Source organism: Megalobrama amblycephala, linkage group LG18 (genome assembly GCF_018812025.1).
Source record: "Megalobrama amblycephala isolate DHTTF-2021 linkage group LG18, ASM1881202v1, whole genome shotgun sequence".
NCBI lineage: Eukaryota > Metazoa > Chordata > Actinopteri > Cypriniformes > Xenocyprididae > Megalobrama > Megalobrama amblycephala.
In genome coordinates this window covers 28,220,333-28,243,832 of record NC_063061.1, presented here as the reverse complement: position 1 = coordinate 28,243,832, position 23,500 = coordinate 28,220,333, and the positions used below count along the sequence as shown (strand labels likewise).

Below are 23,500 nucleotides of genomic sequence, written 5' to 3'. Positions count from 1 at the left end.
AAATGATCTTCATTTTGAGATGAAACTTCACATACACATTCTGGGGACACAAGAGACTTATATAAAAGGGTCATTATAGGTCCCCTTTAAAAAAAAAAAAAAAAAAAAACTGATTCCAAACTTTTGAATGGTAGTTTAGATCACACCATTTTAAATGTTAAAGGAATACCCAAAAATTAGTTCTGTTATCATTTACTCGCCCTCATGTTAAACACAAAATATATTGCTGAATGTCAATATATTACGACAAAAAAAGCACCATATAAGTGTTCCATTATTACTTTCAAAACTCATTTGCTTATATTGCAAACCAGTTTTGGAGCCTGATGGCCCCTAGTAACTTAATGCTTTGATTATACAGAAAAGAATAGCTCTGATATGTTTTCTTATTTTGTGTTCTAACAATATAAGTTTTAATCTCATGCAGGTTTGAAATGACATGAGGGTGAGTAAATGATGACATAATGTTTTTTTCTTGGGTGAACTATTGATTTAAAATTCTGTACATCCAGCAATAACACAGAAAACTAGTTTCTTCCAGTGAGAGGGTAAAAAGCTAGTCAACATCTAATAAGGTCATCCTAAGGGACCTTTGCTCAAAAACTTGTTGAAGAAGGAAGAAAGAAAGAACAGAAGTGTGCTTTGTAGTGTGAACGAGTGTTTCGCACCTTCAGCATAAACAAAAAACTTTAGTTAAAGTTTAGTCTCAGTTATAGTTGTACATATGAGTTAATGATAAGATGGAATTGGACTGCACAAATTGTTCAGATCAAAAGAATGTCATGTGGATAACTGTGCAGGAACTAAAATAGCTGCTAAAAATAAACCACTAAAATAAATTAGTCTGGTAAAAATGACCCTTTTGGCTTAATGCAGGAGAGAACATGTGACCGAAGGAAACTGTGTAATGTTTTATGACCCAAAGGACAGAATAATGTGTCTTTCGCAACAGTGATTCCAGACGGGCAGCAATAACATTCCTCTCATTGATGACTCCACCGCAATAAAATGTGCAACAGCGGTCTGTAACATCCAATATGTACTGATAAACGAAATTACGAACAAATGACACATTATACAAGAAGGTGAGAGGGGTGGTTGAAGAGAAATGAATGGGTGATAAATGAAGGGAGATGGTGGTACAGTACAGGATGTACCTACAGAAAAGCTTATGATGACAACATATAATCATACCTATATAGGTCACATCCACCTCCACGGGGTCTGAAATATTCTTCCCCAGGGCGTTAGTGGAAACCACGGTGATGTTATAGTTGACCCATATCGATGTGTAATTTTTGTTGAAGAAACACGAGTTCTCGCCCGCGGTTCTGTAATCTGGGCACTCGTAGACCGTCTCTGATCTGAAAATGAGAGATATCAACAGACAGATTTACACTTACAACTACAAATTAGACACCAAAATAAAAATATGAACATTTCTACACCTAGTTCGTGTCTGAACACTGTGACAATCCATAACCAAAGGCAAAAATGTGCACTTCAATATTGTGCCAACCATAATACTCATTACTAAGGTTGATACTATCAAAATATCAACTAGACTTGCTCAGTGTACTTTACATTTACTATGTTTGGGCCAAAAAGAAAATGACTTTCTTAAGGTAAACTGGAGTTGTTGGGGTTTAGTCCATGTCTATTAGCTTTGATGCTAATCTACAATTTCATTCAAAAGTTTGGGGTCATTAATATATATTTTGAAAGAAATTAATACTGTTATTCAACAAGGCTGCATTATGTCAAAGTCCCTTTAAGACAAGTCATTTCACTCGGCGGCCATCTTTGAAACGCCTCTCGGGCATCCTGGGCATTATGCAGCTCCTATCTCTTTGAATGGGGAAACATCAAATTCTCCAAAACTGTTCGCCAACCTTACGATTAAATTTCATATTTGAAATCACCAAACAACAACGGGCTCATAAATTTAGTTTCTAAACGCTCGAATCATGACAAAAAACTGTATTTTTCAGACAGGATCAAGCTAATGCGCATGCGCAGACCTAAATGCGCGTCTCCTCGGAGGCGCGAGTCTGACTGTTTCTATAGAAACCGGTGATTCTAACGGCCGCTGAAGTGACGCGATGACTTTACCAGTCAGCGATTGGCTCTTATTTAGAAGGCGGGACTTGTTCCGACATATTGCGCGTTACACTTACTCCCATTCAAAACAATGCGAGTGACACGTCTTGTGTCTTTGATTATATTGATCAAACATGACAAAGACTTGAACATTATTACATTCAAATACATGTTATACTTTTGAACTCTATTTATCAAAGAATCCTAAAAAATGTATCACAAAAATATTAAGCAGCTGTTTTTAACATTGATAATCAGAAATGTTTGCTGAGCAGAAAATCAGCATATTAGAATGATTTCTGCTGAAAATTCAGCTTTGATATCACAGGAATAAATTACATTTGAAAATAAAATAGAAATCTTTTTTTTTTTTTTTTTTAGGTTGTAATAATGTTACAATATTATAGTTTTTACTGTATTTTTTAATCAAAATAATGCAGCCTTGGTAAGCAAAAGAGACTTCTTTAAAAAAAAAAAAACGACTCCAAACTTTTGAACAGAAGTGTATATGCTAGTGTACTCCTTACAGTTGACAAAATAAACCTTTTATTGCAGTAAATGTACAGTCTTTTCTGAGAAAATGGACCAAAAATATTTGAGGATTCATCTTCCCTGCAGGGGGTGTATGCAAATTTTTGTCAAACTTCCTGTTTCTGTATTTCAATGCAGGAAAGAAAAACATCCCCTTAAAATTACAAGCTCATTTCATACTGTATCTCATCATTGTAGCCTTGAAATGCCATAATTCAGTCAAGTCAAGTCACCTTTATTTATAACACTTTATACAATACTGCTTGTTTCAAAGCAGCTTTACAGTGATAACACGGAAATGATTCAGTGATGCAAACAGAGTTCATTTAGGCTGTATAGCAGCTCTAAAAGAAAATAGTTGTTCAGCTGAATTCAGTATAGTGTTGATTCATTTCCAATTGTTGATTCAACGTATTTTTCACATGCAAACTGTATGAACATGAATTCTCCGAACTGCACTTGGTGCTCTATTACATGGTATTACTGTAGGTTTGATCTGTTTGTTTACAGTACTTGCTGAATCTCAAACCCGTAATGTTGGCATAACACTTCATGGATCTGCTCTGGTGAAAATCGGAGTAATTTATATTTGACAGGGTGTGTGGGCACGTGTGTGTTGGCTGAAGGCAAGTCAAGTATGTCTTTCTGATTATTTCCCATGTGCTCAGAAACAGAGAAATAAACACATGGCAGTTAAACCACTCATTACTGGAGGAAAGGGCAAGACACAACACAACAAGAGACCTTTGATATCTCATTGAGAGCCAAAGAAAAGTGTAAAGATGCTCATTAAAGACTGAGTCTACTCTCAAGATAGAAAGGAAATGCTTTCTTGGCTCTAAAAAGGGAAAAAGTAGAATAGAGACTGACTGTTCTAGACGGTAGTAGAGGGCGTAAGTGGTTGGCAGACCCCCGTCATCTCCAGGCTCCCACCAGCAGGTGAAGGTCTCCTTCTCTGGAGAGCGGCAGCTTGTGAGTCTGGCTTTGCCTGGGGGACTGACACCTGCGGAGATATTGTGCCCATTTAGAGTGCATTAGTTAAATTCAACATCATGTTGACATTAAAGTCACCATTATATCAAAATTGACAGTTTTTATGGAATTTTGCATTATGCTCATGCCGTTCCACACCCGTAAGACCTCCGTTCATCTTCGGAACACAAAAGATATTTTTGATGAAATCCGATGGCTCAGTGAGGCCTGCATAGACAGCAATGGTACTTCCTCTCTCTAGATCCAAAAGGTACTAAAAACATTTAAATCAGTTCATGTGACTACAGTGGTTCTACCTTAATATTATAAAACGACGAGAGAAAAAAAAAAAAAAAAAAAAAGACTTTTAAACAATATATAGTGATGGCCGATGTCAAAACACTGCTTCGGGAAGCTTCAGAGCATTACGAATCTTTTGTGTTGATTCAGATCGCGTATCAAACTGCCAAACTGCTGAAATCGTGTGATTTTGGCACTACGAATCACTGATTCAATTCGCAAAGCTCCGAAGCTTCATGAAGCAGTGTTTTGAAATCGGCCATCACTAGATATTGTTAAAAAGTTGTTATTTTGTTTTTTTGGTGCACAAAAAATATTCTCGTTGCTTTATAATATTAATATCGAACCACTGTAGTCACATGAACTGATTTAAATATGTTTTAGTACCTTTATGGATCTTGAGCCATCAGATTTCATCAAAAATATCTTAATTTGTGTTCTGAAGATGAACAGAGGTCTTACGGGTGTAGAACGACATGAGGGTGAGTAATTAATGAGATTATTTTCATTTTTGGGTGAACTAACCCTTTAATTATTACATTAAATTTAATGGGGAAATGAAGGATTTACACTAATTTGTTTGGTTTGTGTTACATTAATAAGACCTATGATATACAGCTAAATATATACTAACAAAAATGGAGTGGAATTTTGGAGAACCATGTAAATACCATAGTACATACTGCTATAGTACATATACATATAGTAGAAAGTACCGCATAACCTGATATTGCTGAGTTCAACATGTTCCTGGGTCAACATTTTTGTTGATCCTGGAACAACATTCAAATCAACCAATAAGATTTGAGGGACAAGTTTACAGATTATGTCAAGTTTAGGCTTAAAATCATGAATTGGTGCTTCTACATCAGTGTTATTCATCTATCATTTCCCTCTGATTTTTGGGATAACTTATGGGTAGGGTTAGGTTTAGGGGTAGGAATAGGGTTGTTGTTCCAGGATCAACATAATATGTTGACCCAGGAACGCATCTAACTCAGCAAAATCAGGACGTGCCAAAGTACCATGACATGAGTTTTTGATCCAAAATTGTACTTCTTTGTAAGTCTAAACTTTAAATAATTTTGATAGTCAAGTAGCTGCAATGCTGAGTGAGATTTCTCTCTTTTAATATAGTTTATACCATTTACATAAATGTTAAATATTACAAATGCAAAATTGTAAACTAGGCAAAAATGGATGACAAGTCCATATTACTGTTTAAAAGCTTGGGGTCAGTAAGGTTTTTTTATGTTTTTGAAAGAAATCCCTTGTGTTCAACAAGGCTGCATTTATTTGATTAAAAATACATTAATATTGTGAAATATTTTTGTTTTTTTTATTATTTTAAAATGTAATTTATTCCTGTGATGGCAAAGTGGAATTTTCAGCATCACATGATCCTTCAGAAATCAATCTAATATGCTGATTTGCATTGATTTGCAAACATTTCTTGTTATTATCAATGGTGAAAACAGTTAATATTTTTGTGAAAACTGATTTTTTTTTTTAGGATTCTCTGATGAATAGAAGCTCAAAAGCATTTATATGAAACAGAAATCTTTTGTAACATTATAAACTGCCTACTGTAGGTTCATAAGCAATAACACTGCTCACCTGCTGCTTGTGATATTAAATTGGCAATAAAGGTCAAACTCAGCACGGCCCAAGAGTTCCTCATTGTCCCTGATGGCTTTTAAACCAATTCTGTCAGCGGGAGATAAGAGAGAAAGCAAGATATTAGTTCTATGATTTCCACTGGCATAAAAGTGCCCAATAACTCTTTAATAGATGGGGAAATTACATTTATACAAAATACATCTATTACAAATAAAAATGTGCATTAGCAAATAAAAAATGACAGACAGACTTAATTTGGTAATGTTTGTCCCATGCTAAAATACAGGTTGTTGAGGAGAGCAGATACAGTAACTGTAATTGATTCACACGTTCATGAACCTTCTGTGTTGACAGTATAAACATAAGATCATGTTCATGTGGGAAAATTACAATGAAACAGACAATGGACAAAACAAAGACATATGCATTCAGAAAACTTTCTTTGTCACCTGAAAATAACTACTCCTTACAGAGCAGAGCAATCATGCCACTTCTGATATTTTGAGAAAAAAAAAAAAAAAAAAAAAAAAATTCTGCATTAGCATTTGCTCTTAAATAGTTTGTTTTTTTCAGATCAGATTTCACTATTTTTGTTTAAATATTTTTCCTGGAACAAGTGTTTTTGCTAAAATGTTTTTATCTGTAAATCAAACTGAAGGCATGTTTTATATTGTACCCATCACAGGAGGTTGTTTCACAATAATCATATATGTTCTTGTCACTCACTGGACATAAACAATACCTATTCATTATGTTTGCATCATGGTGATAGAAAAAATATGAGATGGGAGGAAAAAATATATTTCAATTTGTGTTCCCCGAGAAACTTTGTGTTCACTCGCAAAACATTTGTTCCTCCAAAAAACTTGCAAAACTTTTGCATTCCCCTTTGAAGCTTTGTGTTCTCTCGCAAAAACCTTTACGTTCCCTTGAGAATCTTTGCGTTCCCTCATAAAACGTTTGTGTCAAATTGCAAACCTTTTGCATTCACTCAAGAAATTTTGCGTTCCCTCGCAAAACATTTGTGTTCCCCCAAGAAACTTTGCATTCTCTTGCATACTTTTTGCTTTCCCCTTTGAAGGAACTTTGTGTTTCCTCGTAAAACTTTTGTGTTCCTCCGAGGAACTTTGTGCTTCCTCATAAAACTTTTACGTGAAACAAACGCGAAACATTTTGCATGCGGATGCAAAAGCACAGACATAATTTTTCCTCCCATCTCATATTCCCCCCTCCCCACTCCCTAGGCTCCGTACAAGACAACATAAATCATGATCTATTTGATTTTAGAGAACAGGAGCAATTCGGGTCTGTTAAATTCATAGTTAGCTGTAAACTGTAAAAAACGCACTGTCTACATTTCATGAGGTTTTGCAACCAACAGCCTACCTATTAAAAATATAGCGGTCATCAAACTGCCACTTTCTACATTTTACATGGCCAAAGCACCATGTAAAAAAGCAGTATCTCTTAGTGTGGGAATTTTCCTGCTAGTTTTATAGGTCATTTCTGTATGTTTACAACATTACATAGACCTTGAGGCAAAGCTTTTAAACTTGCTTTTCAACATCACCTTTCTGACTGCTGTTGTCATATGTGAAACTACCAGAAATAATTGCTCAACTCATAAAACAGGCAGACAGATCCATGCCTCAAATCAAATTTTTAAAGGTCTAAGGAAACGATTTCACAACTCGAATTTTCATCAAAACAGACAAACACAGCAAAACTAATTTTCAAATGTTTAGCTAATGCAAGATAGTAAACTTAAATAGGGAACAAAATATGACCAATGTTCCCTCTAAGCTGCGCGCGTGCGCGGCCGCGCACTTCTGAAGCCGCGGCCGCGCAGAAGAAATAATTGCCGCGCAGAGAACAGACATTGATTGTAGATTGTAGTAGTTTAAATAAGAAATAATTGCAGTGCTCTGGACAACCGCTATAGAGTTATTGTCGCTATAGAGTTAGAACCGGCGAATGCGGTTTACAGGTTTCATAGAAAGAGAACGATTGAGCGCGTGTGAGCTGGCTGGCCCTGAGCCAAATCAGTCGCGGTAAGAATACTGTAATGTTTGCGGACTAAATACATCAATACGAGAGGCAACGCGAAATGAAAAGAAATGTGAAATAAAATGTCATGTTTTAATGAAAAGTGGTGGAGATAACGGATGATGGGCACAGAATGCTAACAAAACTCTGAGACAGTTACAATCACACACCCACCACAGGTGTAGCTTGAAAACCCAAAATACATCAGTTATATAGTACCTCAGTTTAAATAGATTTTTATGTGTGGTGGTGGTGTGGGTTTCAGGGATGTTTAGATAACTAAACGAGTTAACGTTCACTTTTCTTAAAAATATTTAGCTATCAGTTTAAATGCTTCAGTTTGTTTTCACTATATAATATATTAAAACAAATGGAAGCATTTAAACTGATATAATACTGTATCTCACAAGGGGATTTTTTTAATGCTCCTTGTCACGAAAAATTTTAACCTCCTGGTATATAAAATCTGGGAAATTCATAAGCAATAAACATGTAATTTTGATGGTTTAACACTGTCTGTTGCTAATAATTGACTGTACAAAAATACATTATGGTTGTCCCAAACAATCATTGTAACTGCTCATATTATATTATTATAAAGAATTGAACTGTCCTGCAGGAGGACAGAAATTATTTTTTAATAGATTAGACTGGTACAGTTAATACAGCAATGTGAAAAAATCTCAAGTAACCTAAAATGTGCTTAATTTAGTGACTGAACTGCTTGTTTTCAAACATATTATTGAATAAATCACTTAAGTTACATCAAGGGTCAAATAAAATAGAAACGGCACATTAAAGTTAAATGTTACAGATGAATGATAAAACCATTTTTTTGTGTGTGTTTACGTTCATTGTACAGGTCTGATATAAAGCATGTTTTTGCTCAGGTGGCCAAAATGTGGGCTCAACAGAGAAAAGTTTTGCTCAGCGAGAAAAAAAATTAGAGGGAACATTGAATATGACTACATCTTATATTAGCTCTTTTATTTATTATCACTGTAAAAAAAAAAAAAAAAAAACATTTTTTCTTCTGTGAAATCAACTTAAATAATTAATGTGGTTCAGATAACATATTATTTTGAGTTTCTGTTTACTAAACCAATCGTCTTCATCGTATGAACTCAAATTTTTAATTTCAATGAACTCAAAATTTTAAGGCAACCAGGTAACTTACTTTTCTAAGTGAAACCAACCATTCATTTTTTACAATGTGGGGTCTGAAATTATTATAACCCCATTATCAATTTTTAGAATACACAGATTTCCAGAATGAGTAACCAGGTTTAAAGTTTATAAAAGAAAAAAATCATTAATTATATATTAAACTACCATTCAAAAATTAATAAAGAAGTTAATACTTTTATGAAGGATGCATTAAATTGATTAAAAAAACATTACTGTAAAAACTACTATTTTATTAATAAATATGGTAACACTTTAGTATAGGGAATTCATGTATTCACTATTAACTACAACTTTTCCTTCAATAAACTCCTAATTTACTGCTTATTAATAGTTAGTAAGGTAGTTGTTCAGTTTAGGTATTGGGTAGGATTAAGAATGCAGAATAAGGCATTAATATGTGCTTAATAATTACCAATTACCAGACAATATTCTAGTAATATGCATGCTAATAAATCTATATTTTAAATAAATGCTGTTCTTATGACATTTCTATTCATTAATGAACCCTGAAAATAAAATAAAAAAATAATAATAAAAATATCACTAGCTGTTTCCACAAAAATAGTAGGCAGCACAACTGTTAGATAATAATAAGAAATGTAACTTTAGCAGCAAATTTGCGAAAAGTTCAGTAAAGTTCAACTATGTACTAATTTATCTACATATTAATTTGTGGAATCAGACAATCATCAGAACACCCACATTAGCTGTGCAAGTATTCAGAACTTCTGAAGTATACGACTTTGAATCAACTTGCAAATACCTCAGAGTTTCCTGTGCATGTAACTGAGCTCTGTAAAGCCTATTGCTCATCTTTCCAATGAATGCCCATACTAATGAATCTCATATAGACCACAGTCATGTATGGATGATGTCTCAACCCTCTGACCTATCCTCAGTTGTGTAATTCATAGAAACTTGAACTGAAGACAAGTCCTGACTCAGAAAAACATGACTAAGTCAAGTCTCTGGAAACTAAAGGATGCATGAATGCATTACCAGCAATTGTTTTCATTAGCATTTAGCCGTTAGCTTGAGAACACACCTGTAGCACGGGAACACAAGCTAATCAATCAGTTTGCATTTTCTGCTTTGGCATGCAGACTCTTTTTTCACCTAGCGTATCAGTTTCTGTCAGCTTTACGATATTAAGTGCTACCAGTGTAAGCATGGAAATAATAAGCAAATACATTTGGCATCTGACTCCTCCGGAATCAGCTTAATCTCCAGCCTATCATTAATCTGATGACAAAAATAAGCACTAAGCACATGGAAAGCATGATATTAGGATGGCAGATTGAGACAGACATAAACATAACAGATAGAAAATGAGAGAGAGAACTTTTATTTCCCCTTGTGAACAGGATGGCATCACAGATTAAAAAAAAGAAGAAAAAAAAAGGCTTCTCCAGCTGGCATTTTCTCCATATCTGATTACGTAAGAGATTATATCATCATAACAGAAAGACCCGGTCCAACTGTGTTGAGATTCATTCCCTCTCAATGCAAAGTGGAATAGTGCATGACACTGCCCTGACACAAGCTGGCAGCCTACCAGCGCCTAAATGAGTTCAACAAGCATTAAGATTGAAGGAGGTCACTGGATTGTTGTTTTTCGATGTGAATGGTTCAATACACCTTCAACTATGCATTGCTGTAAAACTGCATCTGGCTCGGGCTCTTTGATGCTCAATTATATCAAGTACTATTGAGACTCAATTATTAAAGACCGCCTGTGGTGAAAATCAAGCAAGTGTGTCTCACTGCGTCCCGTACTACAAACCACGCCCCTACAATCAGGATGTCATCAGAGCCCGTCCCTCTGGAATTGCTGATGTCCACAGCCACTTGAAGGAAAGCCTGCAACCTTAGCCAAAAAAAAGCATAGTTCTTGGCTGCTAACACTGCGGTACGCAGGAAAGGAGACAAGAGGCCTTTTTTTTTAATGGATGTCAATAGAGTACCCCAGGGATGACGTGTTTTTGTAGGCCAACCCGGAAGTTAGCGGCGCACGGGTTCCCTCAATTGAAAGCCTATGCATTTTTCCCATAGACTTTTGGAAAATCGCAGAAAATAAGCTCTGTGTTTAACAAAGGGTTATGACACTTACACGTTTTGTCTATCAAGATAATCTTTACAAGTTAACACAACATTTATAGATTTTGAAGCCTAAATAAAGTCGTCAGATATAAAAGGCTAACAGTAGGCTATAAACGGACTACAGCACACCATGGTCGCGGATCAACGTCGTCAACACCAAACTTCCTCAAACTGGAAGTTTAAAAATTTAAAAAACAACTTTATTTAAAAACATGCTCGCTGATTATGATCTGCGCTGTATATTAATACTTATCCACTTTTTCATGAGAAATGCTGTCCAAATGTTCCAAATACCCATCCGTTTTTAATGATGACGTCTAAAGTCCCCGCTAAAGGAAGTAGTCCCTTTTAGCAATTTGTTAGCAACCGCCGATTTTAAGACACAATAAAGGTCTAAAAAAATCACAAGCGGGTTATAACTATGTGTTTTATGTCATAGATCAAAACGTGAAAGTATTTAGAGGCCTTGTTAATCACAGACCTTATTTCAGGCGATTTAGCAAAAACCCATTCAAAAAACCCATAGACTTTACGGCGTTGGAACCGGAAGTCCCAAAATGCTAACTCGCTTCTGGATTTTGCCTACAAAAATGCGTCATCCCTGAGGCACTCTATGAAGAGGAGGCTTCACTACGCTGAATAAACCGCTTTTGTGAGAAAATAGCTTAATAATGAATCGACAGCCTTCAGCCTTCAATTGGCTTCAACATGATTTATCTATTTTTAGAGTTTACACTAAAAAATGCTGTTTCATAATGGAATTAACAGCACTTCTCATTCATTTCTATGGTATCCGCAAACAGTGATTGTGACTGTCAATCACAATTTTTCAGAGTTTTCGCATGAGCTTGCGTTAACAGGCTGACAAATTCACATGCGTTTGAATGGAAGTCAATGGAATGTAAATTTAGCCTTTCCCTGCATCCCAATGTGCATACTATCCACCCTATCTGCCATAAATTGTATTGAATATTACTAATGAGTTGAGTTTTAACCAATTAAATAATTACTAAATTTAGAAAAAATACTACAACTATTAATAAACTGTATTCTAATTGGTCTGTTGTGTACTAACCTTAATTGGCAATCAGTCAGTAAAGCTATAAAGGTGTGTGGACTGCTGACCCTTTAATCTTCAAAACAGAATCCTGGGCCGAGTTGAATCCAGTAATGAGATATCACAGCACAAAGTGGCATGTCTGACTGTGATGTGTATATACTGCCATTTATTATGTAATCAAAAAGAAAATTATTGTTGGTCTTCAGTCGTTGCACATTATGTCAATGCATTTATGCCAAGAAATTAACATCAAAACAGGCAGTGATAATGACCCTAAGCGAGACCTTTCCAAAGATGACAACATGGAGGGATTGATCTTGCATTGATCTATTGATCTATTGACTTATCTACTGACGTAAATGTACTGAATGCTTGTCCGTGGGCAAACAAATGGTGCACTCTGAACTGTTGCAGAAAAGGCACTGACAATCACTGTCTTGTTACTTAGTCATGTTCAATGAAAATCCGACACTTGTGGTGACAGCAAGCACAACAAGAATATTATCTACTTCTAGCAGTAGCTTCATGCCACTCACTGTCTAACGCTTTGATTTTAAGAATGTTCCTTTTGATCTGATAATTGGCATTAGAAGATTGCCTTCCTACTGTTTACAGCTATCTTACATAACTTGCAAGTGGGGGTAAGCCGCTAAGCTGGGCGAACAGTAGCAAGCAGGGGCTTGCCGACAAGTAGGACCGTATCTAAAGATTATCTAGCAACCCGCGCTCTCACCCACCCGCGACTCCATTTCTGTCTCCTATAATTCCATAGATAGACCTCTGAGAGGTCTTGCTGGCATTAGGAATCAATGATCTCAGGTTAAAGCTATGAAAAGATCTAGGAGGATTACCTGACCTAATTTTGCCCCATCATCTGATGTACAGAAGGTTTTACATTTGCACTTTGCATTGCGAGGAATTAAAGAGGACCTATTATGCTTTTTTACATTTTAAAATTTATTTTAGTACCGACTTCGATACTAAGTCAGTACTGAAATTTTAAAATTCGATTAGCCATTGCTCATCAGATATATCTGTGATTGGCTAAATTGATCAATGCATGGGAGAGTTTAAAAGCACACAGAAGTGTTTGAATTTGAAAGCAGGCTTCTATCAGTGGACCGGATAGTAGGGCTGGGTATTGACACAATTTTCACGATTCAATTTGATTACTATTCACATGCATTTGATTTGATTTCGATTCGATTCGATATCAGTTATTTTGGATGTAGTATTTCAGTTACAGTACATGGCAAATTTTCTAGAGTAAAAAAAAAATCACTCAACTAATGCTGTAACACATGTAAGTCAGTTAGTACTATAATAATACTGAAGGTTAAATGAACTTATTTTTATATACAAACACTTAAATAACACTCAATGATGTTTTTATAATAAATAAAGTTTAGAATTACATACACTATAAAAAATGACCGTGATTTTAACAGTAAAAGACTGTAAAAATGCTGCGGTGAAAAACTGTCAATTGGTTTACAGAAAGTTTCCGTACTATATACGGTGAATAACTGTAATAGATCTAACAGTACATTTAATGTAATTTTACGGTAAAATACCGTTAAATTCACAGTTTTTGGAAGTGAAAAAATAACAATTCATGGTAAAAATTTACAGTGAAAAACCGTAAATTGACATTCCCACAATTCCCTGCGTGACACTTCACATTTGATATATTTTCATTGAAATAACTCTGTTTCTTCTTAGTTTTTCTCATTTTTTTCTAATCAGTTATGTACATTAGGGTTTTATGTTACACCTAATGTTGTTAAATTAATGTTTATTGCATTTTTTAAATTTCATGCATGTTACCATGATGGTGTTTAGTGTGTGTGTGAATGACACTGTGTGCACCTTCTATATATTAGTGCTGTCCTTCTCAGCTTGTGGAAAATCTGCTTGTGATGAACTTTGATTCATCATGTGACTCTTATCACCACTGTGTTTGGTGACTGTCAGTGTATTATAAAGGTACAAAACAGATTGGTAAATTAACATTATATCAGTTAATGAAATACGTTATTTTACCGTAAATTTAACAGATTTATTTTACGTTGCTACTGTATTTTTTACCACAGCTGCCGTTTTTTTACCGTAAATTTTACTGGGATTTTTTTTACAGTGTAATCATATTTCTACTCCAATTAGATTTTTTAAATATAAACATTTAAATCGCGGCTGTCATTATTCAAACATGCATTAAAGGTGCCGTAGAACATCTTTTTAAAAGATGTAATATAAGTCTAAGGTGTCCCCTGAATGTGTCTGTGAAGTTTCAGCTCAAAATACCCCATAGATTTTTTTTTATTAATTTTTTTAACTGCCTATTTTGGGGCATCATTAAATATGAGCCGATTTAGGCTGCGGCCCCTTTAAATGCTCACGCTCCCTGCCCACGGAGCTCGCACTTGCCTTTAACAGCATAAACAAAGTTCACACAGCTAATATAACCCTCAAAATGGATCTTTACAAAGTGTTCATCATGCAACATGTCTAATCGCGTAAGTATGGTATTTATTTGGATGTTTACATTTGATTCTGAACGAGTTTGATTGTGCTCCGTGGCTAACGGCTAATGCTACACTGTTGGAGAGATTTATAAAGAATGAAGATGTGTTTATGAATTATACAGACTGCAAGTGTTTAAAAAATGAAAATAACGACAGTCTTGTCTCCGTGAATACAGTAAGAAACGATGGTAACTTTAACCACATTTAACAGTACATTAGCAACATGCTAACAAAACATTTAGAAAGACAATTTACAAATATCACTAAAAATATCATGATATCATGGATCATGTCAGTTATTATTGCTCCATCTGCCATTTTTCGCTATTGTCCTTGCTTGCTTACCTAGTCTGATGATTCAGCTGTTATCATCCAGACGTCCTGCCCTTGTGTAATGCTTGAACATGGGCTGGCATATGCAAATATTGGGGGCGTACATATTAATGATCCCGACTGTTACGTAACAGTCGGTGTTATGTTGAGATTCGCCTGTTTTTCGGAGGTCTTTTAAACAAATGAGATTTATATAAGAAGGAGGAAACAATGGAGTTTGAGACTCACTGTATGTCATTTCCATGTACTGAACTCTTGTTATTCAACTATGCCAAGATAAATTCAATTTTTAATTCTAGGGCACCTTTAAATATTGAAGAACATTAAAAATTATAATGAATATGTAATGGTGCATAGCTATATTTATCAGAATTTTGCTTTCTAGAGTTCACGTTTCTAGCTGACTAATGAGTTTATGGTCACTGAATGTTTTTACCTGTTGTTACCTGACATTGTTTACAAGTTGTTTTATTGACATCTTTCCGAGGTTGAAACACTGATTGAGTGATTACACGAGATATGATAGCCTACGGATTTCGGTAAGATGTACTGTATACTTTAACATACATTCAGATGTTTAGTCGTGTTTATTTCACGCTGTAACTGGTATTAAAGTGGAGGAGAGGATTATCACATGTGCTCGTGCTGCTGCTTCTCTTTAACTGAGGCGCTGAAGCGATCTGTCACGCCACATTAAACAGCGCCAAAAGTAACAAAGCACAAAGATTATTGCGATTTATTGGATGGGAGGCGCTACATATTCTGCTCATTCATCAACTGAAAACAGACTAGACTAATCGATTCTTGGGATTTAAGAATCGATATCGGTTCATAAAAATGAGAATCGATTAAAATCGAGAAATCGTTATTTTTTTTACCCAGCCCTACCGGACTTTCAAACGCTCCCATGTGTATCTGTGAAAGCGTTCGGTGAAGAGCGTCATTGATGTCTATTAGTATTTACAACATATTTTTGAAGCGTTGATCATTGTAGCCAATCACAGAAATATCTGATGAGTGTGTAAACACAATGGCCAATCAGAAGTGTTTACAAATCCGCTAAACAGCGCTCAAAATGTCACATTTTTTAAATTTCAGTACCTGCTTGGTATCAAAGTTGGTACTTTTGACAACACTAGTTTCTTTAGTGTGTAATGTTGCTGTTTGAGTATGAAAAAGGTCTGCAAAGTTATAAAGCACAAAGTCCACTTCAAATTATTCTCAGTAATCACTGTAGCCTTCAGTTTTCTTTCAGCAATGTATGTCACAACATTCCTAATTTAAATAATTCCTGCCCAAGGCATACACAAAATAAAGAGGCAGTTGAGTTGCGTTAGTAGTGTGTTGTCACCACGCCCAAGAGATGCTGTTTTTTCAACCCTTGATCAGTTATGGTAAGGGGAGTGATATTTCCAATCACAACACACTGATCAAGCTGACCAATAAGAGCACATTGTGCTTTTCAGAAGGAGGGGCTTCATAGAGACAGGAACTTTTTTTCTTTAAAAATCAAGCATGACAATCTAGTAGATCCCAAAAACAAAACCAAGACTTTGCAAAAGGTCTTCTTTATATTATATTAAACTACACTTGGACTAATGAATATTAACTATATAGTTCATCAGAAACTATGTGTATAAAAATAGAATGTCAACCTATCGGAATATCGTCAGGACTATCTGTTTTTACTAACTACACATAAATTAGATTTCATGCATTAATGCAAATGAACGGGTGCATGTCTGTCATAGAGCAATGAGGTTATATGGGTTGTTTCAGCACATATCAAAAGGAGATAGCTTAGCAAGTACAATTTTCAATTTAGAATTACTGAAGATGGTAAAACAGTAGATCAGTCGAACAGATGACATGGTGCTTGTAGTCATGGCAACAACATAAAATAAAATTCATTTTTTGCTTCTTTTTCCTCTTGGTTGAAAATAAATGACAAGGTGGTGAATCATATCCCAGAAGGAGTGCATTAGAGTAGTGAAAATAACTGTATTGTTTCCTTCAGAAACTCCACACAGTTTATATACAATTAAACCCTATAATGTTTCACTTTGTATGTCTATTAAAAGCATTTGACATGAAAATATTGTACTATAGAAGATAGAAACAAGAAAGTAAGAGGAAAAGAAATCTTTTAATTTATTTTTGTTTTAAACTTTCCTATAAACTATTAAAAAATAAATGCAACTACAAAATTATTCAGTATATTTTACTAAATGTAAAAACTTTAAAATGCTACATACATCCAAGTATGCTTTTTCACATCTCTGAATGTTTGGGATATAAACGGCATGTTGACACATGCCAAACATCTGCCTGAGGAACACAATTAAAGATTTCCTAGAATTGAGCCATCTGTTTAGATATTATCCAGAATTTAGTGGAAAACCATAGCAGGAAGCAATTCTCAAAAAGTTCCCAAACAGGAACAGATAACTTCCATGGTTGATTAACACTTTTTTTTCTGACAGTTTACAGTGTTCAGACATTTGTCGGTCTACAATGTGTTGTTCTTTCAAATGATCTTTCCTCCAGCCCCCGCAATGAAACTCTGCACCGGCTGCACAATACATAACCATCCAACCCAAGCTAGATCCAACACACCTCCTCTTCAGAGGTTTGAGCAGCGGTGTAGTGTTGCATTAGTGGGTGACACAGAACTGATCTGATCGGTCGTGAGCCAAATCCAGACTAATGTTAGGGATTAGGATCGTTATATTGTTGACGAGTGAGACCTGTGTCTTTGGGGGCATATCTAGTCATCCAGGTGGGTGGTGATGACTGCGTAAGATTAATTAACAGCAAATCTCTAAAGTAGTCTGCCATCATTCAGGTATAATCAGATTGTAAACTCATAATAAATTACTAATGACACAGATATCGTAAAAGCAAGATACAAAATTGCAGCAATAAAAAAACAGGCTTTTCTTTTTTTAAATTGCCTTTTTCTTAAAGGGATAGTTCACTCAAAAAATGAAAAATCCAAAAGGACAGTTCACCCAAAAATTACAATTCTGTCATTGTTTACTTATCCTCATGCTGTTTCAAACTTTTCTTTCTTCTGCAGAACACAAAAGAAGATATTTTGAAGATTTTCTAAAGATGTCTAAAACAACACCGGAGAAAAAAATGAAAATTCAAAATGTAAAAATGCTGAAATTTCTCAAAATATCTTTTGTGGTTCAAAAAATAAACTAAGTCATACAGATTGAGGGTAAATCATACAGCATGAGGGTAAGTAAATGATGACACGATTGTAATTTTTGGCTGAACTATTCCTTTCAGAGAATAGATTCACTTCAATTGAAGTTGATTTAATGATTTAATGCACTTAGTTTCCACCAATTGTTTGATGAATGTAATTTAATATTTCATTTGTTACATGTGTAATGAAAAGGTGCTTTTGGCCCTGAGATATACTGTAATCTAAGTGAGAGGCAGTCTGGTGGGAATGCATCTGAATTTGATATAAAATCATACTATATATTTATACAAAATGCAAAGAAAAGGAGTAGCACGTGTACTGCACAGAGACCAAAATACACTTCGTTAGTATAGATAAACATCAACATTTGTTATTGTTGATGGAATAACAGAACGCCTTAGATTAACAACTGAATGAACGGTGAAACCAGTCGGACAAGCTCTCTGACATCTTCCCCTGTAATCTAGACATATATCAGCACTTATGTTTGAGAATTCACGTTTCTGCAAGACCAAGACAGATTCATACCTGCTTGCTTTCCCCAAACTTCTTAATTACGCTACATTGCATTATTCTATTAATTTGCTCATGTTTTAAGGCACTTCTAATTTCAGGGTGGCTTTGGCAGCAAGGTGAGCACTGTTGACGTTAAATGACGTGCATTCAACAAATTGCAGTGAATTACCTGCCAGACTGCCATTTTTTAAGGAAAAAAAAGCTCTTTTCCATACAACTTTACTGTCAACATCCAAAAAGGACAAAAAAACTGTAACAGTCCACAAATTACCATAAAAGTAGTCCATATATGCACTGTATATCAAGTCTTCTGATACAATGCAATGGATTTTTAGAAGAAACAGGATAGAATTTTAATTATTCAATGAAAATCTTTCTAACCACCGAAGCTCTAATCTCATTCAAAGGATTCAAAAAATCCAAACTGCTATTATATGGGAAACTATGGAAGCTTGTTTCTGAGATAAAAAGACCTTTTTTACCTTTTTTGTTTTTTTTAACCAAAGAAGCTTTTTTCCACCACTAAATAAAAAATAAAAAGGTAATTGCGAATTTTTAATCTCACAATTCTGACATTTTTCTCGGAATTGCGAAATTTAAACACGCAACTGCAAGTTATAAAGTAAGAATTGCAATTTTTTTTCTTGCAGTTGTGAGTTTTTAATCACACAATTCTAACTTTGTTTTTTTTTGTTTTTTGAGAAAAAAATCGGAATTGTGAGACATTGTCGCAATTACCTTTTTTATTTTTTATTTCATGCTGGAAACAAGCTTCCATAGGAAACAGCTTTGTGAAGATTCATCAAAAATCATCATTTTATGTTCCACTGAAAAAAATAAAAATTTACTGGTTTTGGAACAAAATGAAGGTGAGTAAATAAAGTTTTTGGATGAACTACTGTATATTTTTATGCTATGTCCTGACATGTAAAAAAAAGTAACTGCAATACGAAAACAAACTGACTAAACCTCTAAAAATGATTCATTTGTGCAAACAATGAGTCAACAACATCACCGCTCTGACATGGGATCTGTTCCTCACATAGACCTGATAAAACCAAGTAATAAAAGCATAAAATTATGCAGAGGTCAATGAGATAATCGAGTGAACAGGAAATAGGTCAGTGCTTAAAATTTAAGAGCAAAATATATGAAAAGCTGCTTAAGCTGGCTTAAAAAGGTTATTTGTCAGAATGTATTAAACGCTTCTTTATTGCAAATTTGTGAACAGCTTGTAACAAAACTTAAAAAATTACTTCCTCCATAGACAGCAATTTAACTTCCGCTGTCAAGGCTCAGAAAGCTACTAAATACATTGTTAAAATAGTCCATGTGACTACAGTGGTTCAACCTTAATGTTATAAGGTGACAAGAATACTTTTTGTGCGCCAAAACAAAAATAATGACTTTATTCAACAATTTCTTTTCTCCCATGTCAGTCTCCTTCACAGTTGACTTGGTGAACGCAGTGCAGCGCTTCCACGTTTACGTCCGAATGCCGGCACAGTATTGGCTGACGCTGTTCACATGAACAGCACGATGTATGTGTGTTATGCTAACGCAGGAGCCGGCCAATATTGAGTGGGCGTTCAGACGTAGAACCTGGAAGTGTACCTTTCTGGACCTTGAAAGTGGTAGTTAATTTGCCGTCTACGGAGAAGTCAGACAGCTCTTGGATTTCATCAACAATATCTTAAAGGTCAAAATAAAGGTCTTAAAGATTCAAAAATTTAATTTACCTCGGCATAGTTGAATAACAAGAGTTCAGTACATGGAAATGACATACAGTGAGTCTCAAACTTCATTGTTTCCTCCTTCTTATATAAATCTCATTTGTTTAAAAGACCTCCGAAGAACAGGCGAATCTCAACATAACACCGACTGTTATGTAACAGTCGGGGTGTACGGCCCCAATATTTGCATATGCCAGCCCATGTTCCCAACATTATGAAAGCCATTAGACAAGGGCAGCCAGTAACGTCTGGATCTGTGCACTGCTGAATCATCAGACTAGGTAAGCAAGCAAGAACAATAGCGAAAAATGGCAGATGGAGCAATAATAACTGACATGATCCATGATATCATGATATTTTTAGTGATATTTGTAAACTGTCTTTCTAAATGTTTCGTTAGCATGTTGCTAATGTACTGTTAAATGTGGTTAAAGTTACCATCGTTTCTTACTGTATTCACGGACACAAGAATGTCGTTATTTTCATTTTTTAAACACTTGCAGTCTGTATAATTCATAAACACAACTTCATTCTTTATAAATCTCTCCAACAGTGTAGCATTAGCCGTTAGCCACGGAGCACAGCCTCAAACTCATTCAGAATCAAATGTAAACATCCAATTAAATACTCTACTTACGCGATTGGACATGCTACATGACGAACACTTTGTAAAGATCCATTTTGAGGGTTATATTAGCTGTGTGAACTTTGTTTATGCTGTTTAAGGCAAGAAGCAGGACCCCCGGGGGCGGAGAGCACGAGATTTAAAGGGGCCGCGCTGAATAAATCGGCGCGTTTATAATGATGCCCAAAATAGGCAGATAAAAAAAAAAAAACTATGGGGTATTTTGAGCTGAAACTTCACAGACACATTCAGGGGACACCTAAGACTTATATTACATCTTTTGAAAACATGTTCTTGGGCACCTTTAATAATTTGTGTTCCAAAGATGAACGAAAGTCTTACGGGTTTAGAACGACCTGAGGGTGAGTAATTAATGACAGAATTTTCATTTTTGGGTGAATTAACCCTTTAACATAGAATGGATATAAACATCAAGATATTTAACACCTCATGACTGTTCAATCCAAACTGTTAGCCACATTTACCAGATATACACTCCACATGCCATGTTTGTTTCTTATTGCCAGTAAGATCCAGGCCAACAAAAGATGGACTATCACGATAGCAGGAGCTTTATTATCCAGCTCAATAAACAACCAGAGCAAAATGAAAGTGTGTTGAGCACTCTCATTGATACAATGGCTAAATGGCCACTTAGGAAGTGGCAGGTCTCACATTAATTAGGTTAAGAAGCTATTGTGAGATCTTCCGTTGTGTTCAGTACACGTCACACACAAAGCACTAGGTTTAATACAGATGAATATCAAATACATAAAAGATGAAAAGAAAAAGCTGATTTCTGCGCACTTTGTCTGACCTCAGTTTATTGAGCATATCAAGATGAACAATTAAGATTATTTTTTATTGTCTGACCACAAAATTAAACCAGAATTTCTTAAGCTTCAGTTCAGTATTACAGTATAGATCAAAAGTAATCACCTCTAATGAATAGGATAAAGAAGCATGTTTATATGAACTCAAGCTGTGTTTAAGACATCTTAACAAGTAGTTTTGAGTGGAGCAATTCTCTCCCAGTTTAAGAAAACTGTCAATATTCTAATAATCAATACTGAAAAGAATATTTTTTGTTGTTGTCTCCACTGATCTCCACCTCTGTTTGAATTGCATTCCAGCTGACAAAAGGATCAAATATGACACCAAATCAACTCAAGCACAACAAGTCACCCATTATTAAACTGTTGACACTCATTGCTGAATTGGAACACTGAAGACTTCACAGTTATTCTGTCCTCCTATGCTCAGGATTAGACTGATGCAAAGCTCATTACATAATGAACGCCTATATCAGCACTTTCCACCCGCTAATATAATTAGACTCTAAAGCCCTGCTCTGATTTTGGACCAGTGTGAGGTTACTTGATGATCATGTCAAAATCAAAAATATTTAAGTCACATGCTACATCAGTGCATGTTAAATGCAAAATAATGAATTAAAATAGTTGCACATGATAACATATAGCCTGGTTAATATATAATTGCATGCAACTATTGTAATTCATTCATGTTCTCTCACTGATTCACAGCTTAGTAATTCAATGGTATTACTTAAAACAACAATAAATACACTATAATACACACACTGTATATAAACGCTCTAATGTAAAGTGTGACCTATATTTTACACCCTGATTAAAGAATTTTTAATTCAAAAGTCACAGATTGTGTTAAACAAACAAAAAAAAAAACTTCCCTTGTCCTGCAAGTAGTAAATCAATATACAACATTATATATAAAAGACGTTAACAAAACTGTACAATAAAGTGTATCATCTAAATTATTTGAATAAAAGCAGTTAACTTAGATGTTACCTTATGAAGCACACTGCAAGCTAACTAACTAATAACTATTTAAACAATAGTAAAGTTGATTAAATATTAAATGTTTAATTAGATTAAATAGTATAATTAATATTGCAGAAATAAATATTGCAGTTCAGTCAAATCATTCAACAGAACATTTCTACCATATAAATATACTGTCTTGCATTATAAAATACGCTAGCATGCAGCAGTCATCTCGAATGTTAATTCTAATCAATCAAAAGCATTCAATAAGAGTTCTTCGACATCTCAAAGAGCAGAAAAGTAACAGTTCTGCGCTTACCTGCTGTTTACAGAGCTCCTCTAATCCCTCTTTAATGCTATCAGGATGGCTACATTGAACTGGCTGATTTCTGCTTTTCTTGCTTATGTAACAGCACACTCGTAAAGCTTAGCTTACGTCTTGAGCAGAAGTGCGTTCCTACAGCACTCAGGTAAGTCAAATGCCTCCGGGTGATGGGCATCTCCTATCTAACCGGTCTGTCTGGCGGTGGGCGTGGTTTCGATCGCTCAGCTCCTCCCACACCAACTCCTCTCACTCTGCGCTCTGTTGTGTACTGAGCGTTCAGTCAGTGCTGATGCTGTGATTCTGCTGTCGTTTTAACGATACATGAATGAAAAATGGATTAAAGATTGCTGATTTACCATATGGATTAAAGATCTGTGATTTGCCTCATCACAACAATAAATAATTTTTGAAAGTGCTCAAAATACCATAAGAGGTAGGCTATATAAAAAAAATTTTACATTTCATTCAACTGAAATGCTTGGTATACTGTAGCTTTCTTTGTGG

General features: G+C 35.1%; 1 protein-coding gene across 1 annotated transcript in view; it reads right to left on the bottom strand.

The window, feature by feature from the left end:
- The window catches only part of prlra (prolactin receptor a), a 34,960-nt gene extending 11,748 nt beyond the window's left edge, over positions 1–23,212 (bottom strand). Inside the window, exons 1-4 of the mRNA XM_048165119.1 lie at positions 22,991–23,212; positions 5,521–5,610; positions 3,502–3,634; positions 1,195–1,364 (exon numbers count right to left, since the gene is read on the bottom strand). Of these exons, the coding sequence (XP_048021076.1) occupies positions 1,195–1,364; positions 3,502–3,634; positions 5,521–5,584 (367 nt within the window). The 5' untranslated portion in view covers positions 5,585–5,610; positions 22,991–23,212. The remainder of the gene's footprint in view (positions 1–1,194; positions 1,365–3,501; positions 3,635–5,520; positions 5,611–22,990) is intronic.
- Positions 23,213–23,500: the final 288 nt, after the last annotated feature.